General features: G+C 42.4%; 1 protein-coding gene across 1 annotated transcript in view; it reads left to right on the top strand.

The window, feature by feature from the left end:
• LOC126254313 (heat shock protein 70 B2-like) overlaps positions 1-15,791 on the top strand; it is a 127,447-nt gene extending 111,656 nt beyond the window's left edge. Inside the window, exons 7-8 of the mRNA XM_049955302.1 lie at positions 1,162-1,500; positions 14,475-15,791. Coding sequence (XP_049811259.1) covers positions 1,162-1,500; positions 14,475-14,720 — 585 coding nt within the window. The 3' untranslated portion in view covers positions 14,721-15,791. The remainder of the gene's footprint in view (positions 1-1,161; positions 1,501-14,474) is intronic.
• Positions 15,792-16,436: the final 645 nt, after the last annotated feature.

Below are 16,436 nucleotides of genomic sequence, written 5' to 3'. Positions count from 1 at the left end.
AGAATCCAGTTCTGGAGTTCTCGTAATCTGACATATGTGTAACGGAATCTAAACTTTTATCTTTCAGATCTTAAAATCTCTGCTTAAAATTTGGAAAACAGGCTCTGCCTTCTCTGCAGCTATGCATTCGTTTTTTTAAAATCTGCGCATCTGTTCCGTCAGATGGGCTAGAATGCTAATATTCGGACATGATCCCGACATTTGAAATTTTTAAAACACCTCAGCACTTACTCGACTCGGAATTCACGCACAACCACGCATTTCATGTGCACATGGTAGCGATGACAACTCTTGAAAAGATACGGCTTCCCTAACGTTGTTCCAATTATTTCCGTTACTGATAGAAGTCCAGTAGCCTACGATACTTCACAGAAACGAAGGCTGTCGGCGAGGGCAGTGCTTGACTCACGGTGACAATATATCCACTGCCGGTGAACGGCTGCCGTAAGTCAGTAGTGGGGAGAAATTCTGGTCGGAATTACCAAAGGTGCAACATCGGTCGGTCGGAATTGCCACAGTACCCGTGGCATCTGCAAAGCGTCGGAAACACGACGCTCGGAAAGTCCAAGTAACCAAAAGGACAGAGCCGATTTCCTGTCCCATCATCGCTCCAGTACGAGCTGGTAGTGTGGGGGTACCGACCTGGTCGTCTAAGCGTCGTTAAACCTTAATTTGTATAATGAAAACTTTCTCGGCCGGAAAAGCCACATTAAAATACTGCGGGCTATTATGTCCATCTTCGGAGAAGAGCTTCAAAGAGTACGTAGCTTTTAGGAACGTCCGAGACAGGGTGAGAATAGGGTTCTCATAGAAAGTATAATCTTCGCAGATGAGCGCACGAACGTTGGGTTTCCCCAAGGAAGGTTGGAATATTTTAGTAGGTGTGAAACTCTAATCTACCTTCTTTTCCCAAATTACTAATGCTTATGAACATTGTATTCCACTTGACACTGTCGAAGGCTTTATCTGTGTCTGCAAGTGTTAGGAAGATATCCTTATTCTTCTCATTGCGTCTCTCATTACTGAGTATAGTGCAAGAATTAATTCCCCACCTGAAAACAAAGTGATCTTAAATTTTGTTTTCATTTTTAGTTGTGTTTATTTTTTGGTAGCCTTTGTGAATATAGCTGCCTCGATGGATGCGTGTGCTCGCTTTTGCAGGTGTTCGAGGGCGAGCGCGCCATGACCAAGGACAACAACCTGCTGGGCACGTTCAACCTGACGGGCATCCCGCCGGCGCCGCGGGGAGTGCCCAAGATCGAGGTGACCTTCGACCTGGACGCGAACGGCATCCTCAACGTGTCGGCGACGGAGAGCGGCTCGGGACGCAGCGAGCGCATCACCATCCAGAACGACAAGGGCCGCCTGTCCAAGGCCGAGATCGAGCGCATGCTGGCCGACGCAGAGCGCTTCCGCGCCGAGGACGAGCGGCAGCGCGCGCGGGTCGAGGCCCGCAACCGCCTGGAAGCGTACGCGCTCTCGCTCAAGCAGGCCGCCGAGGTGAGCCGGCGCTCACTGCACGGCACTGGGCTTAGCAAATGGCGGGCCACCAGCTTAGGCGACTCACTGGTCCCCTTCGTACTTGCTTTCGTGAGGATCATCTCCACAGTCCGCCTGTATTGCGGAAATATCCATTATAATGTAAAGAGAGGACGTGTACCATGCACGAGGAAATGTGAATATGACGAAAGATGACACCAAATCTGTAGGCTGAATTGACCACTAATGACACGAGAGGTGGGCCCACGAGTATAAAAGAAGGTGGGGGGGGGGGGTACTGTTGTTAGAAGAGAAGCAATAACAGATAATTGGTTCGGTCGGGAGGGCTCAGTAACTTCTAACGTGGACTAATCTCTGGATGTCACCTGAACAACAAGTCCATCACCTCTAAACCTACCATATGCGACTGCTGGTGATGTGACTGTGAAGTGGAAACGCGAAGCAACAACCACAGCTAAACCAAGACTGGGCAAACCTCAAGTAATGACGGATAGGAATTGTCACCACGCTGTTTAGCGCCTGAAAACCTCAAGCCACACACACACACACACAGGAATTGTCGAACATTGCTGAGAGTGGTTGTATGCAAACGTGAGATATTACCGCAGGGAATCATTCGTGAGTTCTAGAGTGCTACCGGCATTCCAACTTACACAATGTCTGTGCGCAGGGAGTTAAAAAGAATCGGGTACGATGGTCGAGCAGTTCCTCACCGGCAACAAGCATTTCTGTATTCTGCGCTAAGCGACGCTTGAAGTGGAGTAAAGGGTTACGGCAGTGGACAGTGGATGACTGGAAGCGAGTGATTTGGAGTTATGAATCACGCTATAATACCCTGTGACATTCTGATGAAAGAATTTTGGTTTGGCGAATGTCTGGAGCAAATTACCTGCCATCATATGAAGCGCTAACTGTGAAATGCATAGGAGCTGTTGTTACAAGAATGGGGGAGGGGGAGTGTTAAAAAAATGGCTCTGAGCTCTATGGGACTTAACTGCTGAGGTCATCAGTCCCCTAGAACTTAGAACTACTTAAACGTAACTAACCTAAGGACATCACACACATCCATGCCCGAGGCAGGATTCGAACGTGCGACCGTAGCGGTCGCGCGGTTCCAGACTGTAGCGCCTGGAACCACTCGACCACCCCGGCCGGCGGGGGAGTGTTTCTCGCATTTAGGATGTGGTCACCTTATTGTGCGTAAGAAAACGCTAAATGCGTAGAGATATGAACTCATTTTACAACATTGTTTACTGTATACTGGAGGAACAATTTGGAGATGATGATTGTGTCAGCGTGACGATCCACGCTGTCATAAAGCAGCATCCGTGAAGCAACGCTTGGTGTACAACATTTCTGAAATGGACTGGCCTGCGCAAAATACCGGCTGAGCCCACTGGAACGCCTTTGGGGTGAGTTAGAGCGTCAGTTTCGCTCCAGACTCAGCGTCCGACATTATTATTATCTCTGGTTCCGGCACTTCAGGATGAATGGGTTGCCACTGTTTCACAGACATTCAGACACTGATTAAAGCTGTCCCCAGCTGAGTTCAAGCCGTCATAAAAGCGAAGGGTAGACACATCCCTCACTAATGTCCGCTAATACCTCTATGAATACTTTTGATCAGATAGTGTAGGCCCTATAGTGTATTTCGGTTCACCAGGTAACCGTTGGTTGATCTGTTCCCAGTGCACTTGTCATGTCAGTTCTCTCTGAAAATCTGAGTTTTCGAGATTAATCACCTTTGATTAATTGGCGCCAACGATGAAATGCCGTTGACTCCAATGTAATGTAATCTCTGGTCACACCGGGCGCTACTACATGACATACAACTTCTCCTAGTCAGGGTTCACTGTCATGAAGAATTTTTTAGAGGACATCATATTCGCCGTTGACTGTACAAATTATTTGTTTCACAATTGCGATTTAGACCTGTGGGCCATTTTCAAGTGGTACTGCAAAAACGAAAAGAACACAAAAATCATGCACAAAGTCTGTGTACAGAACTGTATAAACATGTCTTGCAGAAAGTAGTACATTTCAGAAATGGTGAAAATAATACATCACTTACTTTTTACTTCAGTACATGTCCGTGTTTAAAAACCTTTCGCCAAAAGTAAGCCTTTTCACTATAGAAATACAGTACCATAAAACAGTACATCTGTACATCGTGAGGTAATGTAAATTACGTAAAATGTTACCAATGCTTCACATAAATCGCTACAAATCGATATTCTAAACACAGTATTTACATGTGGATTACGGCCGTTGGCGTGAAAAAAACATTCCCAAGACACTCTGCCTCTGCACTACTCAGACATAGTACTCCACAGCAATGACAATTTTAAGCTTCAAATCGTAACATCTTTTTACATCTGTTAACAACATACAGATTTCTAGGTGACAGTGTAGTCGTAAGGCGCAAGGGGACAGGATAAAAGTATTTATAACGGAGTAACGTAAAAATTCATATTTTATCTGTTCACATGGTCTCACAGTGACTTGGGTAGTTATACAGAACGTGGAAACAGAAACTTGACGTATTACTTTGTTTGCATACACATTGCAACTGATGAAAAAACACAGAAAGACCGAAACGTTCACCAGTGATACAGCCAATAGTGCAGGACAACAAATTTGGAGAATAGATTACGCGACGTTACCTCGAAAATAAAGGATATGTCTTTTTACCAAGCACTATTATGGGGAATGTAGATACGTAAAAAGATATGTACAGAAGTTATCTAGAGGAAATGATTACAAAATCCAGTTGGAAAAAAGAATACCTAAGTGTTGGGAAAAACTTCAAAAAGACATTATTGGGACTGCAGAAGAAAGTATTCCACGAAACATGCATCAAAAGATCTCAAAAAGATCGAAGTGCAACATGTAAAAGATCAACTAACTTCAGTTAAGTCATATTTTAAGGAGAATAACACAAGGAACTTTTATAAACCTTTCAAAAATAGTTTAAAGAAGTACACACCACTAAGATTACAGTTTATAGATCCAAAAACACAAAAGAATGCATATAATAACATGGAAAACTGCAGAATACTTGTGAACTGCTTCGAAGCACTATACAACTGCGATCCACCAAAAGAAGAATTTCATTTTGATAATATAAGCCAAATACAATCAGACTCAAAGCCAAAAAAACTAAAAAATAACAAAGCATCAGGAGAAGACACTATAATTTCTGAATTGTGGAAACACTCTAGTGACAACATTAATGAAATATGGACAACAAACAGCTTACCATCAGAATGGACGTCGGCATTAATACATTCACCAGATAAACAAGCAAAGAAAACTGATCCTAAATGAACAGAAGGATCTCCCTCTTGCCTGTGACACATAAGATCTTGTCCATGGCACTTTTGAAGAGAGCTGAAGGAATACATGACTACAACTAGGAGAGTATCAAGCGGGATTTAGGAAGAGAAGCTCTTGTAGGAAGCAAATACTAAATCAAAAGAACATAACAGAAATAAAGAACATTAGAAACATGAAATATGTGATAACTTTTGCATGTTTTAGAAAGGCATGTCACTGATTTGATAGAAATGCACTAATTAACATTGTAAAGGAATTCTGCCTCGACAATAAAATAACAGAAATAACTAAAGGAACCGGAGCAAACACAACATGAAAAGTAAAATTTCTGGGGAAACTGTCAAAACCATTTGAAATAAAATCGGGACTAAGGCGGGGAGATGGTTTGTCACCCCTACTTTTTAAATGCGCATTAGAGGAGGTAGTCAGAGAATGGAGAAAATCCATCAATGCTAAAGGTATTCAACTACGAAGAAATCCAAATAAAATCACCAAACATTGTTTAGCTTTTGAAGATGTGTCACTAATTACTGACTCACTGAGTAGCGCCAAAGAACAAATCACAGAACTACAGAAAAAACAGGCGAAATAGGACTAAAAGTATCATTTGAAAAAACATATTTCACGACAAATGTCAATGGTGCATTCCAAATCTTAAAATGCATTATAACACAATATCTAAAACAAACTGTTTTAAATACCTAGGAGAAAGGATAACAAGCAACACAAAAGACAAAATAGCCAGGGAAAGTAGAGTACGTAAAATGGAAAGGGTATTCCAACTGGCAAAAAACATATATAACCAAAAATCTCTCTTCTAGAACAGAAAACAAAGACACCATCAAACAGTGGTAAGGCCTAAATCACTGTATGAAGCGCAAGCACTTACACCATTAAGATTTGTGTATCTTGAAAAATTGGTAAAAGATGAAAAAAGAATTCTAAGGATACTACTGGTACTTAAAATTAATAGTGATGTTGAATCCAAATTAAGATCAAATCAAGAGTTCTATTTGAAAATAGAAAAGCTAACTGATTTAATGAGGAAAAGAAGAATTCAATTTTATGGCCACATATATCGAATAGATGGCAACAGACTAACCAAGCAGATCTAAATAGCTACAAACCCAAAAGCACACGTTTCAGTGAAATTGACAAAGACACGAAAAGCGCAGGAATTAGAGCGAACATAATAGATAACATAATACTTTTTAGAGAAGCAACGCAGAAGACTTCGTGGCTGTAGTTATAAATATTTATTATCAAGATTAAATTATTTTAGTTTCTTATTTTTATGTCTTATTTGCATGTCAGGATGTAAGTGCCAGAATCTCTTATTAAGTTTTCAACAGATGACGAGATTTCTGGCGGGTCAGAGTAAAGTTACAGCAGTTCACAATCGTTCTTGAAGAGTTCTCAATAAATTAAAAAAAGTGTCATTTGCTTGAATACGATTTTGTACTTCCAGGAGAGTAACTAGTGATCTTGTCTTAGTGCGTCTGTAAATTCCTTTATGGACAGATCAGCGTCTATGATGCAGCCTTGCATACTTATTTTTCTTCTGAGCACTTTTGTATTCATCTAATCCTTCAAACAAAGCTCTAACTGTTAAGTCTGGAGATATTAGCAATCGAATAACGGCTCTACCGATTCACCGACTAGGGGACGTACGTTTGTGTTGCCTCGCACTTCTACTAACATCTGAAAAGGCTTCCTGGTGCCAGAAGTACATTGTAGACCGTGTAGCCGACGGAACGTCTTCTACTTGTAGCACCATTATGCTTTTTCCAAAACAAGTAAGTTAAAAGACGTGATTCATCCGTTCCAGCAAAATCTGTGGACCTTGTTGTTCTCAACAGTTCTTTCTGTCCTAATTATAAGATTTCCTCTCCAGACATGACACTGTCCTAAGATCACTCTCTTAGAAATACATCGAGCTAATTTTGGGTGGAGATTTCAATATTAACTGATTCTACAAGGAAATTAGTGATAGCGGAGATACTTCAGTACTACAGCCTGATACTCTATATATATAATCAGGTTGTATATATATACTGTGATACTGCAGAGCTCGTAAATATTTAAAGAAAATCATGTTTATGAATCACCATCAGAATCAGCAGCTGTTGGTGGTTCATAAATATTACTTTCTTCTCGTACAGTCTAACTTACTTTCCAACTTCGTATATTATGTCTCTCTAGTTGATAGACACACAGTGAGAACACTTAGTAATGGTGTGTCAAATCGTGATTCAGAAATATTAATACTGATAGGAATTAATGCAGAGTCACATTCGAGGATAGTCTGCATTTAGAGATGCAGGCCAACGTGAAATGCAGACGTTTAAAGTCAGTCTCAGAACCTACACTTTTAAAGAGTTGAGGTTACAGAGAACGCCAATAATTTATGCCACACACATCAACAAACCTCCATGACTTTCTTTGATAATTCATTGCCATCAAATAATTGCAAGTATAAAAGCAGTACTAATAAGCAATTACTTTGGACTTTAAAATATCAACTAGGAGGAAACGGGAGCAGTTTCGTTATATGATGGACAGTCAATGTGTCCAGTTACAGAATTTCGCTACAGACAATTATGTAAAGTGCTGAAAAATTCACCACTCAGGCTATATCAAAACATTGCACCTAGAGGATTGGTAGCTCTCCGAACTAAATTCAAACGTGCCGAGTAAAACTGTGAGGGACGGGAAAAATCCACCGTGGTTCAACAACAAAGTTAGGAAACTACTGCGAAAGCAAAGAGAGCTTCACTGCAAGTTTAAACGCAGCCAAAACCTCTCAGACAAACAGAAACTAAACGATGTCAAAGTTAGAGTAAGGAGGGCTATGCGTGAAGCGTTCAGTGAATTCGAAAGTAAAATTCTATGTACCGACTTGACAGAAAATCCTAGGAAGTTCTGGACTTACATTAAATCAGTAAGTGGATCGAAGCTACATATCCAGACACTCTGGGATGATGATGGCATTGAAACAGAGCATGACACGCGTAAAGCTGAAACACTGAACACCTTTTTCCAAAGCTGTTTCACAGAGGAAGACCGCACTGCAGTTCCTTCTCTAAATCCTCGCACAAACGAAAAAATGGCTGACATCGAAATAAGTGTCTAAGGAATAGAAAAACAACTGAAATCACTCAACAGAGGAAAGGCCACTGGACCTGACGGGATACCTATTCGATTCTAAACAGAGTACGCGAAAGAACTTGCCCCCCTTCTAACAGCCGTGTACCGCAAGTCTCTAGAGGAACGGAAGATTCCAAATGATCGGAAAAGAGCACAGGTAGTCCCAGTTTTCAAGAAGGGTCGTCGAGCAGATGCGCAAAACTATAGGCCTATATCTCTGACATCGATTTGTTGTAGAATTGTAGAACATGTTTCTTGTTCGCGTATCATGTCATTTCTGGAAACCCAGAATCTACTCTGTAGGAATCAACATGAATTCCGGAAACAGCGATCGTGTGAGACCCAACTCGCTTTATTCGTTCATGAGACCCAGAAAATATTAGATACAGGCTCCCAGGTAGATGCCATTTTCCTTGACTTCCGGAAGGCGTTCGATACAGTTCCGCACTGTCGCCTGATAAACAAAGTAAGAGCCTACGGAATATCAGACCAGCTGTGTGGCTGGATTGAAGAGATTTTAGCAAACAAAACACAGCATATTGTTCTCAATGGAGAGACGTCTACAGACGTTGAAGTAACCTCTGCCGTGCCACAGGGGAGTGTTATGGGACCATTGCATTCCACAAAATATATATATATATATATATATATATATATATATATATATATATATATATATATATATATATATGACCTAGTAGATAGTGTCGGAAGTTCCATGCGGCTTTTCGCGGATGATGCTGTAGTATACAGAGAAGTTACTGCATTAGAAAATTGCAGCGAAATGCAGGAAGATCTGCAGCGGATAGGCACTTGGTGCAGGGAGTGGCAACTGACCCTTAATGTAGACAAATGTAATGTATTGCGAATACATAGAAAGAAGGATCCGTTATTGTATGATTATATGATAGCGGAACAAACACTGGTAGCAGTTACTTCTGTAAAATATCTGGGAGTATGCGTACGGAACGATTTGAAGTGGAATGATCATATAAAATTAATTGTTGGTAAGGCGGGTGACAGGTTGAGATTCATTGGGAGAGTTCTTAGAAAATGTAGTCCATCAACAAAGGAGGTGGCTTACAAAACACTCGTTCGGCCTATACTTGAGAATTGCTCGTCAGTGTGGGATCCGTACCAGGTCGGGTTGACAGAGGAGATAGAGAAGATCCAAAGAAGAGCGGCGCGTTTCGTCACAGGGTTATCTGGTAAGCGTGATAGCGTTACGGAGATGTTTAGCAAACTCAAGTGGCAGACTCTTCAAGAGAGGCGCTCTGCATCGCGGTGTAGCTTGCTGTCCAGGTTTCAAGAGTAAAATTTGAGAGATTTGAGCGCGCACGGAGGCTTTCCGGTAGTCGTTTTTCCCGCGAACCATACGCGAGTGGAACAGGAAAGGGAGGTAATGACAGTGGCACGTAAAGTGCCCTCCGCCACACACCTTTGGGTGGCTTGCGGAGTATAAATGTAGATGTAGATGTAGAAAATATATGATATATTGTAAAAGTGTTAAGGCCAAAAGTGGGTGCTCAACTTATTGTATCACTTGTATGAGAGAGAGATACTGTTAGTGATGCATCAATGTTGTGCAAACCATTTAATAAGCACTCCCTGTTATTTGCAGTCAATTCATATCGAAGTCGCATTGAAAGAATATCCTGGGAGATTACTGACCATCGCTGTTGGATTCTAAATTTGATTTCATTTTAAACCACGACCGGTTTCAGACAAACGTCGGTTTTCAACTGGAAGGCGCAAGTACCTATGGGCGTACATTAATTGCGAAAATAAAACAATTCATCAACTCATAGAAATAAAAACTAGCTATAAACGTATTTGGGTGAAGCAGGATTCACATCTCGAACCGAGCATCTAGATTTGAAGTCCCATAGCCATCCTAAACCTCTCAAGACAGATTTCTGGAGGTCGATTTTTTCTTCCACGTCGAAGGCCAGTGAGCCTTAAGGACAGCCCTCACGCTTCCCTAGTTATCGAGACGAAGTACCGATTATCGCACGAATCACAATTAGTGACACGATGTGTATGCGAACTTCACACTTGTGAAAAGCAAACAAATAACTGGTGCATTATATTTGGTTCATTATCGATGATTTTGCATAGGAAACGAACGGAGAGGGAAATCACAGCGCAGACACATATTACATTTTTATTAGAATACTGGCGCACTGTTTCCAATGTCCTACTGCCTTCTCTGGGAAAATGACGACGATTAAAGTTTTTCCACAATCAGGGTTTGAATCAGCTACCTCGAAGTCGGATTCCTGTACATTTGAATGCCTTAGTGTTTCCCTCTGTGGAGTTGACTATCACTTTAGTTGAACCAAGCAAAATCAAAAACTTTTTAGTGATTCGCATTCTATGTTCTACAGTCACCTCTCCGGTAAATTTCCCTTGAGCCTTGAACAGCAAAAATATAAATTTATGGGGAAACATTTAATGGAGATGATAAATTACTTTTAAATTTTTTGAGAACTGTTATGAAAGATATCCTGCGCTACAATTTAGGCATTGTGACAAAGATCCTGGACTCGTATTTGGGAGAAGCAGGGTTCACATCTAGAACCGAGCATCCAGATTTGAAATTTCATAGCCATCCTAAAACTCTCAAGGCAGATTTCTGGATCTTTGCTTTGAGAAGCAAGAGGTCGATTTTTTTCTTCCACATTTATTCAACCACAACTAAGGCTCTGTCTCTAAAAATGTAGTCGCTGGGTAACGCTTAACCTTAACATTTCCTCCTCACTTTGACCAACTAAACAGAGGTAATTTTGATAAGTTATAACGAAATTTTAATTATATGTGTGATAAGCATGATCCGTGGAACAAGCGCTAGCCTTCCTCATTATGTGAATGATGACGAACATATGTAAGAAAAGATGGAAATTGCTGGGAACGAAGTCAGTGCTATGGTGCGGATGGTCAAACACTTCTCAGCACATCGCCTGCAAAAACTATTTTCTGCCTTGAGCCATATATAGGAACGTGTCCTCGTAGATCAGCACAATAACAAGAGTAGTCATAAAATTGTAATCGTAACTTCGAAAAAATTAAGTTACATAATTAGATTTTTGTTTATTTACAAGTATATCTCTGCAGTTCTGGTTGAGATTGAAATCCCCGCGCCATAGTGCTGCAGCACGCTTCCAGAAGTGCCAGAAAAAAACAAAGCAGCCCATTGATGAGGTACGTCATTTTGTTGTGGCACCTCTGGAGTAGTGCCTGTACCAGGACTGCAGCAAAAATTTGATTACTTTTATTTTTTCGAAGTTACGATCAAAATTTTAAGAGTAGGTCCCGTATACAGGGCGATTCCGTGATGTTACAAAATTTCAAGGGTGACGTAGAAGGGTAAATGCGTCAATTTGAGATAAGGGATCCTGGTCCGGAAATCGTTATGATACATCTAACAGTGGAATACATGTAATGATATGTTGTTGTTGCTAAGAATGTAGGATAGACAGCTTTCAGAGTTGGTACTATGGAGCAAAACAAGAAAGCAATATCTAGCTAATATAGGCTCTAAAATGCATACTTTAAGAGCTATGAGCAGTAGTTCACGTTCGATACTGTGAAACATCTCTTTTTCTGCAAGCTCTTTAGTTTCCATATTCCTGGAGGAAGTGGCATGGACCAAAACAAGAAATAAATGTCCAATAAACATGGGCTCTTAAATGAGTACCTAAAAAACTATGGGCACTTGTTCAGTAGAAGAGACATGTTCCACAGTAGTGACGATAAATAACTGCTCATAGCGCTTAAGGTATATACACGGTGTGTCAGAAGGAACGCCCCTTCCAATCATGTGGTATCAACAGCATGGTGCAACTTCTCACACTGTTCACCTGTCAATTGACGAGATACGCGAATGGTTGGTTTTATGGATGTCTCGTCTCTCCATTTGGAGGTGTGACTTGACCAGCACGTTCTCCCGATCTGACGCCGTTATATTTCTTCCTCTGATGATATCTTAAGTCCAGAGCGTTAGAAAACCTCCCGAAAACCTCCAGGCGCTGGAGGGCAACATCAGTAGAGACATCGCCGATATTGGTCTTACTATACTGGAGAACACTTTGCGTAGTAGCTTCATAGCTCGTTACATGAGCACTTCGATAAAGGCGTTGCTCCTCTGAGTGATGTGATCTTTAAGAAGTGAGTGCTGTACACCGCCTGAAACTACAAAGACTCACTAACACGGCTGCATTTGTAGATCAAGAAGACCTGTTAATAATGTTTTTGGAAACGATTGAAAAGGAGCATTCTTTCTGGATCACCCTGCATTTTAGAGTCCATATTTACTGGACTTTTTCCTATTTCGGTCCATACTATTACCTCTGAAAGTTGCCTACCCTAGAATCTCAGCAGCAACAGTACCTATATGTACTCCACTGTCAGAGGTACCAGAACGATTTTCGCTTCTAACTTTCGACTCGATCGTTTCCAGACCAGAGATCCTTGCCTCAGATTGATACATTTACCATCCCTCATTCCTCAATCATCACGGAATGACTTGATCTACTGCCCATGCGAAACATATTTTCTGAATAACTCTCTTACTTCGTAAATTATCATTGCTTATTACCGTACTGTATTCATAGTAATAAGAAACCTGATGTAAACGATACACTATGTTTTCTTCCGTGTTTGCTGGAATCTCATTGGATTTCGTTTCACGTGGAGCGGAAGCTAAGCTCTCTCGAGAGCAGTCAAGTACAGTAAGAGGAATACGTTTTATGCTATGCGCTACGCGCACATCGGTGAGCGATAATACGGGCCAACAGCTTTAACTTCGACGGCACTGGCCAGTCAAGTGGTCCAGCTAAACTTCAGTGATGTGAACAGTTACAGTTAAGACGTAAAAAGAGACGAGCAGACAAACAATGTAGCTTCAAATGCCATTTAATTTTTAGACCGAATGATTAATATTCGGCAAAATTCCAGCAATATCGCACCCTTTTTAGGGGATCAGATGGAAACCATAACATACTCTCTTTCTTAGCTCAGCCAGTATTGTAACTGGAAACATGACATAAACACAGGGTAATTTTACTGCGTGAGCTATGCGTGACTTAAAAACTTATTGGAGGAATTTCATCGTGTAGTTAAATATTGAAGACACTGGCGCTACTATTTACAGTCAGTCGTCTTGTAATTCTGATCTCTTTCCATATCCGAATCCGAGAAATACATTTCAATACCGTGGTAACGAGTCGATCAACGGTAAAATACGGGAAGCTATCCAGGGCCCAAGGTCTCTCTTCTTTTATACCGTGCCGTTTTGTATCCGCCAGCGTTCAGCGATGACGTGTGACAAAGTTTCTGAACGCCTGACGGCTTAAATCCTCGTTATTTCTCGTGACAAATCCCTTGCCTCGAGATCAGTTCTGTTGTGTTCTGTTCCTTATCACTCTGGCTGGTGTGAGACCATATCTATGGCGTAAAACAATGGACATAGTCCAAATAAAGGGCATCTGATTTTTCGTTTTTGTCCTAAAAATTTAATTTGTTATGTTTTCTTAATTTAAGCAATACTGGATAATAAAGAATTTGTATTTGCAATGAAAACTGGAATTTTGCGTGCAATACGTAATTAGAAAAAGGAATACGTGCATGTTTCATAAAACCTGCTGATTAGGTACATGTTAATAAGCATATATTTCGTGAATCTCATATTTGAAAGATGTAGATATTCCGACCTGAACGAATCTCAGTGTACGATTCCAAAAAAAATGGCTCTGAGCACTATGGGACTCAACTGCTGAGGTCATTAGTCCCCTAGAACTTAGAACTAGTTAAACCTAACTAACCTAAGGACATCACAAACATCCATGCCCGAGGCAGGATTCGAACCTGCGACCGTAGCGGTCTTGCGGTTCCAGACTGCAGCTCCTTTAACCGCACGGCCACTTCGGCCGGCTGAACGATTCCACAACGCTACCAATTCATCTGCGCATCCCACTACCAAGCACGCCTTAAATTTAGTTCTTGGAAAACTTCAAAGCTGATTTTTTTCTGTAAACTTGTGAGAAACTTTGAGAACAGTTTGTTTCTCGCTACTTTTTAACGATATTTCACGTGCGTGTTTCACTGGGGAGCAGGAAGCAGCGTGAGTTAATTTCATACTACGTACCAACAAAGCGATAATCAGCACACAACAGTACAGAGATTGCGACTCTAGACGATTTTTAATATAAAAACTGCATATTTAAAATATGATTAAGAAAAACGTTGATTGCTGTTAATACATTAGAATATCTTTAAGTTTCATTCACAGTAACACAGCAACAAGATATCTAATACGTAAATAAGACCTACTTCCAAGAGCGTAACAAAACCGGTGTACGTGTGCTGCGGTCGCTGACCAATTACCGCGTTAGTGTTTGTTTACATCATGTTTAGTCTTATGATGAATAAGGTATAAGAGTTTACTTTGCGGAAGGTGTACAGTGTGGACACCGCATGTGCTTTTGCCGCAGGACGCGGGCAGCAAGCTGAGCGACGCGGACAAGGCGACGGTGCGGGACCAGAGCGCGGAGGCGCTCAAGTGGCTGGACAGCAACTCGCTGGCGGAACAGGAGGAGTTCGAGGACCGGTACAAGCAGCTGTCGGCCGCCTGCTCGCCCATCATGGCCAAGCTGCACCAGGCGGGCGCCGGCGCCGGCGCGGGCGCAGGCGCGGGCTCCGGGGCCGCCAAGGGCCCCACCGTCGAGGAGGTCGACTGAGGCGGCGGCGAGGCCGCTCCGTGAAGAACTCTACTGTGCTGTGGCCACACCATTCTAACACACTCCTTACACTAGCCTGCCACTCTCGTTTGGGAATTACTTCGTTGTGCGTCACACACTATGCTCCAAATTTTGTTGTCCCGGTATTGCGTTTAAGCGAAGTCTTAAAAAATGCCGTGGTTCAGTGTCTTATATAATTTTCCTGCTTTGATCTAACATAAATTGCCAAATGTTGCTGATAGTGGCTTAAGAGAACTCCATATCCGTATGTAGGATCTCACGTTCTGCGGCGCTGCTGATGTATAATGTTCTCGCAGCTACGCTGCCGAATTGCTGTGTCTTCCTAGTATGATACACACGTCAAGAAAAGCATTGTACCACGCCGATATGCCGTGCATATGTATTGCTAATGTGACTGTTCCTGTACTGACCAGGTCAGCCCTGTTGTTGTTCCACGCAACAGCAGCCGTGAGCGCTACCTACGGGTAGAGCGCCACAGTTTCAGGTGAAAGTAAAGCACCAGTAGGGCCGCATTGGAGTCCTCTTTGGAACAGCAGACTGAATATCCGCCATACCGCGACAGACAGTCGCGACCAATGACAGGATCCGCATCATCACGTAGGCTTGCCAACCACGGAAGTTGTTGGATGTGAGCGCCGGAGTCAGAATGGTGTAGTATGTACATGGAATTGGTTCCAATCGACAAGTAGTATCGACGACTTACACCGCACAGGCCGTTCACGATCGATAGGTGCGAAGGATGATCCATATCTAAGACTTTTCAGTCAAAGGAACCTTTGACTAAGGCCGCAGAACTGAATTCGGCGTTCCGAGAGGCTATAAGACGTCACATGTTGCATCGAACCGTTAGGAGATGATTACATGATGCGACTCTCCATTACCGACCACCATGGCGAGCATCATGTCGTCCACACTACGGACACCAATAAAGATTGGTAAGAAATGCAGAACGGACGTAGCAGAATTGGCGCCGGGTGTTGTTTACGAACGAAACACGGATCTAGAATGAGATATTCACTCTGCATCAGTGTGTGCGCTGATATGAAACTTCCTGGCAGATTAAAACTGTGTGCCGGACCGAGACTCGAACTCGGGACCTTTGCCTTTCGCGGGCAAGTGCTCTACCGATTTGGAAGGTAGGAGACGAGATACTGGCAGAAGTGAAGCAGTGAGGACGGGGCGTGAGTCGTGCTTGGGTAGCTCAGTTGGTAGAGCACTTGCCCGCGAAAGGCAAAGGTCCCGAGTTCGAGTCTAGGTCCGGCACACAGTTTTAATCTTCCAGGAAGTTTCGAAACACGGATCTGTTTGTATCCTGATAATCGCAAACAACGTGTTTGGAGACAACCCGCTAATATTTAACGCCTCCAAGACTGTGCCCCACATAGTCAACAAGATGACGGGGGAGTCATGATCTGAGGTGGCATTATAAGGGGCCAACGTACACCTCTCGCGGTTGCTGAGTCCAATCACACAGCTCTGCGTTACAGGTTCTGTATAGCCAAAATTTTGGTGATACCTTTAGATGGATGGTAACTCGTGTGCTCATCGTGCTGGTCTCGTGAAGATGTTACTTCAGCATGCTAGCGTCACCAGAATGGAGTAGCCTGCCTATTCCCCAATCAGGAACCCAATCGAACACGTGTGGGGTCGATTGCAACGAGCTGTTTTGGACGTCGATAACGACCCCATACTCCG

Source organism: Schistocerca nitens, chromosome 1 (assembly GCF_023898315.1).
Source record: "Schistocerca nitens isolate TAMUIC-IGC-003100 chromosome 1, iqSchNite1.1, whole genome shotgun sequence".
Classification (NCBI taxonomy): Eukaryota; Metazoa; Arthropoda; class Insecta; order Orthoptera; family Acrididae; genus Schistocerca; species Schistocerca nitens.
This window is presented reverse-complemented; position numbering and strand designations above follow the sequence as displayed.